Source organism: Bison bison, unplaced genomic scaffold, assembly GCF_000754665.1.
Source record: "Bison bison bison isolate TAMUID 2011002044 unplaced genomic scaffold, Bison_UMD1.0 scf7180017864270, whole genome shotgun sequence".
Classification (NCBI taxonomy): domain Eukaryota; kingdom Metazoa; phylum Chordata; class Mammalia; order Artiodactyla; family Bovidae; genus Bison; species Bison bison.
In genome coordinates, this window is record NW_011494842.1 from 6,411,737 (window position 1) to 6,415,106 (window position 3,370).

At 58.9% G+C, this 3,370-nt stretch overlaps 1 protein-coding gene across 1 annotated transcript; it reads right to left on the minus strand.

Moving 5' to 3' along the window:
* Positions 1 to 734: 734 nt before the first annotated feature.
* Positions 735 to 2,171, minus strand: LOC104994913 (uncharacterized protein C3orf18-like). Its single transcript, XM_010848625.1, has 4 exons — positions 1,952 to 2,171; positions 1,736 to 1,761; positions 1,348 to 1,453; positions 735 to 1,186 (listed from the first exon to the last, which is right to left on the minus strand). Exons 1-4 carry the CDS (start codon positions 2,060 to 2,062, stop codon positions 1,121 to 1,123), a joined length of 309 nt encoding a protein of 102 aa, XP_010846927.1. The 5' UTR covers positions 2,063 to 2,171; the 3' UTR covers positions 735 to 1,120.
* Between the last annotated feature and the right edge of the window lie 1,199 nt (positions 2,172 to 3,370).

Genomic DNA, 3,370 nt, shown 5'->3' on the forward strand with positions numbered 1-3,370 from the left:
TTTATCCAGGTGAGGCCCAGGAGGCCTGGGCTCCCTGCAGCAGCCACTTTCGAGAGCTGGAGCCACTCCCCGCCCCTGTCTGCTTCCGCTCCAGGCCTCAGTTTCCCCTCTTCCCTTCCCTCGGGGCACTAATAACCAGGAGCTAGTCTCGCCCACTCCCACCCTTCTGCTCCTCCCCAACCCCCAAGGTTCTGGTTCCATCTTTCCTCTGTTCACAAACTACCTCTGGACAGTCGTGTTGTTTTTTGTTATATGTTTTGTTCTTAGACATCCGTCGCTGCTGCTGCTACCAGCGCCAAATGTCCATCCTCATTGCCTCCTGTTCTGCCCACGTCCCCCTCCTCCAAGAAGCCCTTAGGGGAAGGGGCCTGGAGCAAAGCAGGCTGGGTACCAACTCCCCCAGTCCCAGGGAAGGTGGGGTCCTGCCCCTAGGATGCTGCAGCAGAGTGAGGGTGGGGAGGAGGGGGGCCCGTGTTGACTGTCAGGTGTAGGGGCCACCTTCTCCACCTGTTCTGTCAGGGAGGAGGTAGCCATTATTTGTCCCAGCCTGGGGCTCCCCTCTGGTTTCCTATTTGCAGTTACTTGAATAAAAAAATATCCTTTTCTGGACTGTCTTTTCTGTGGTGGGTGCCTAGAACAGAGGTTAGAAACCAAGGATCTCTAGTGAGTGAGTGAAAAAGAAAAAGCACAGGGAAGGTAACGTAAGCCGGTCTTGATGAAGTCAACTACACCCCTAGCCACAAAACATTTTATTTACAAAATATATATACTGAATATACATTAGGCCCTGTCACCATGGGAACAGCTCCAAAGCTAAGTCTGGGAGGGCTAGAGAAGGGTGCCCATGGAAGGGCAAAGCCCCACCTGGTAATCCCAGCCACCCTTTCACCCCAGGAAGAAACATTCTCATTAGTTCCTGGGAGTGGCTAGTAGGTAGGCTCATCCCACAAAGGACTGAAAGCCTAGGAGGGAGTGAGGAGGTGGGTCCAGTGGAGGCTGGCGGCTCTGCCGGGCTTAGGAGCCAGGCTGGGGGGAGGGATGCTGGGGGAGCAGCAGGCTGCAGGGCCCTGGCCGATCAGGACCCCGTGGTTCGGGGAGGGGCAGGGTTAGGGGGCTCAGGTCACGTCTTGACATCCAACAAGGGCATCCGCTTGTGCTGGTAGCCACTCTGCCAGCCGTGGACCACCTGTAGCAGGGGAGAGCGGGCCACAGCACAGCTTGCAGGGAGGCACCTGACTGGCCCCGGCCCAAATGGGGAAGGCTGAGGGTGGAAGCAGGTTCTGGCTTCAGGGCTGTGAGGAGAGCAGGCCCATCCCTGCTGGTTCTCTGTCCCCCCAGAGTGCTCACCTTGGGGTCCCCCACATCCGACAGCAGCTCCTGCTCGGCCTCGTGCAGCTCCTCGGCAGGGTCGTAGCTGTACATGGGGAGCAGGTGATGGCGAAGCCGGTCCACCCTGGGGGGCACGGGGGTGTTCAGCCACGGCACCCCACACCTCCCTGCAGACATCTGACTCCACTGTTTCCCCCAGCGGGGCACCTCCAGTGGGTGCCTTTCAGGGTCCTAGAGCTCTAAGGACACGTGTCTGGATAGGAAAAACCTAACGCGTGCGGGGAATTTCAGGTTGGTCTTCTGAATGCCTGAAGGGCATCTTACGTGTATGCTGGGGTCTCAGATCCTATGGGAAGAACTTTTAAGCAGAATGCAGGTGGGGAGCACTCAGGACAGGGACACTCACCGTTTTCTCTTCTGGATGTACATCACCTGTAATAGGGAAACAGCACTGTGGAGGCGGCTGATCCCAGGATGGCCCACGGGGGACAGGGACCCACCTCCACACCCTCCTCTCCTGAGACAGCAGGACAGTGAGATGCTGTGTACAGGCTGGTCCGGGCCCACTCGCCCCTGCCTTAGCAAGAGTGTGGGGGTATGTGTACGTGTGGAGGCTTCTTACCACAGCCACCACCACCCCGACCAGGGTGATGAGGAAGAAGGGTCCCAACACATAGCCCACCATGGAGTCGCTGTTGGCCTGCGGGGCATTGGGCACTGTGGTGTTACTCATGACATCGGCAGCTGGAGGGCCCTGTAGTCAGCATGGGCAGTACCGCCTCGGGAGGGTGCCTCCCCCGGGCTCCCTGAAGAGGGGGAAAGTGAAAGTGAAGGTGAAAGTTGCTCAGTCATGTCCGACTCTTTCGGAGCCCATGGACTGTATATAGTCCATGGAATTCTCCAGGCCAGAATACTGGAGTGGGTAGCCTTTCCCTTCTCCAGGGGATCTTCCCAACCCAGGGACTGAACCCAGGTCTCCCGAATTGTAGGCGGATTCTTTACCAACTGAGCTATGAGGGAAATCTGAAGAGGAAGGAGGAGGTTGTCAATTCCACCCAGGGTGACAGCCAGGCTCTGGATCCCTCCCCAAGATAGTAATAATACATGAAAACTTAAGGTCAGGTCCTGGAAAGGGGAGGGAGGGGGTCTTCCAGGTCAGTGTGCTGGGCTGAGCCCTCCAGTGACTCTCAGCAAATCCTGGGGTTTACCCAGGGGCACCAAGGGGAGGCCAGACCCAGGGCCTGAGTGCTGCCCAGGGTGGGGCTCTCAGCCAGGTGCTGGTGCTGGCCAAACATTTGCAGATACTAGTTACTGAGGGAAGGTTAGGTGGAGGTCCCCAGCTCCCGCCCCCTCTTCCTAGAGCACTGGGCTACCAGAAGCTATCCAGTGAAGCAAAATGGAGAGATTAGGTTAAAATAAGGGGTCCTCACTGCAGCCAAGGGGTGAGGGAGGAGCATCTGGAGGACCCCCCTCGATCTTGGTCCAGTGCCCACACTTCAGGCTATAGGTCGCAGGCCTTCGTTGTCCCTGGTGTCACTCCAGACATAGAACCTGGGCACCGTCTCCCGCATTGGTCTTGTGCTGGAGTGGACACCAGTGGGCAGGGCTGGGCTGCATCTGCGAGGTGATGTCACCTCCCCCTGGTCCTCACTCGGGGCTCCGCCCGGGTCCTCCCCTCCTAGCCTGGCATGACAGGCGGAAGTGGAGAGGGTCAGCTCCCATGACAGATGCAAGGAGACTCTACACGGGTGGCTGCACGCAGACGCTCCGAGGTCTGTGACCCCGGTTCGCCTGGGTTTCCATCAGAGGTTAAGGGCTGAGCCGCCTGTCTCGGTGCCCATGGGGGCTCCGGACTCGCCCAGTCGCACGCCTGTCCCGTGGTCGAGGGGACATTCCGAGGTAGGGAGGTTGACAGGCCGTCCTTAGGATGCGCACCAGCAAGGGAGAGCGAGGGGTAGTTCCCACGGCGCTGGGAGGCTCGGGCCAGGGAAGGAGAACGTGAGGGGGGCGCAGAGCGACCCGAGTATCCTGAAATCCCGAC

What these genes read in the sequence shown, in the direction of transcription:
- LOC104994913 (XM_010848625.1), bottom strand. Translation starts at nt 2,062, where the DNA reads ATGAGTAACACCACAGTGCCCAATGCCCCGCAGGCCAACAGCGACTCC. An exon ending in TCGGGGTGGTGGTGGCTGTG is followed by an intron (nt 1,762 to 1,951) that starts GTAAGAAGCCTC and finishes TCCCTATTACAG; the next exon opens with GTGATGTACATCCAGAAGAG. An exon ending in TACATCCAGAAGAGAAAACG is followed by an intron (nt 1,454 to 1,735) that starts GTGAGTGTCCCT and finishes CGTGCCCCCCAG; the next exon opens with GGTGGACCGGCTTCGCCATC.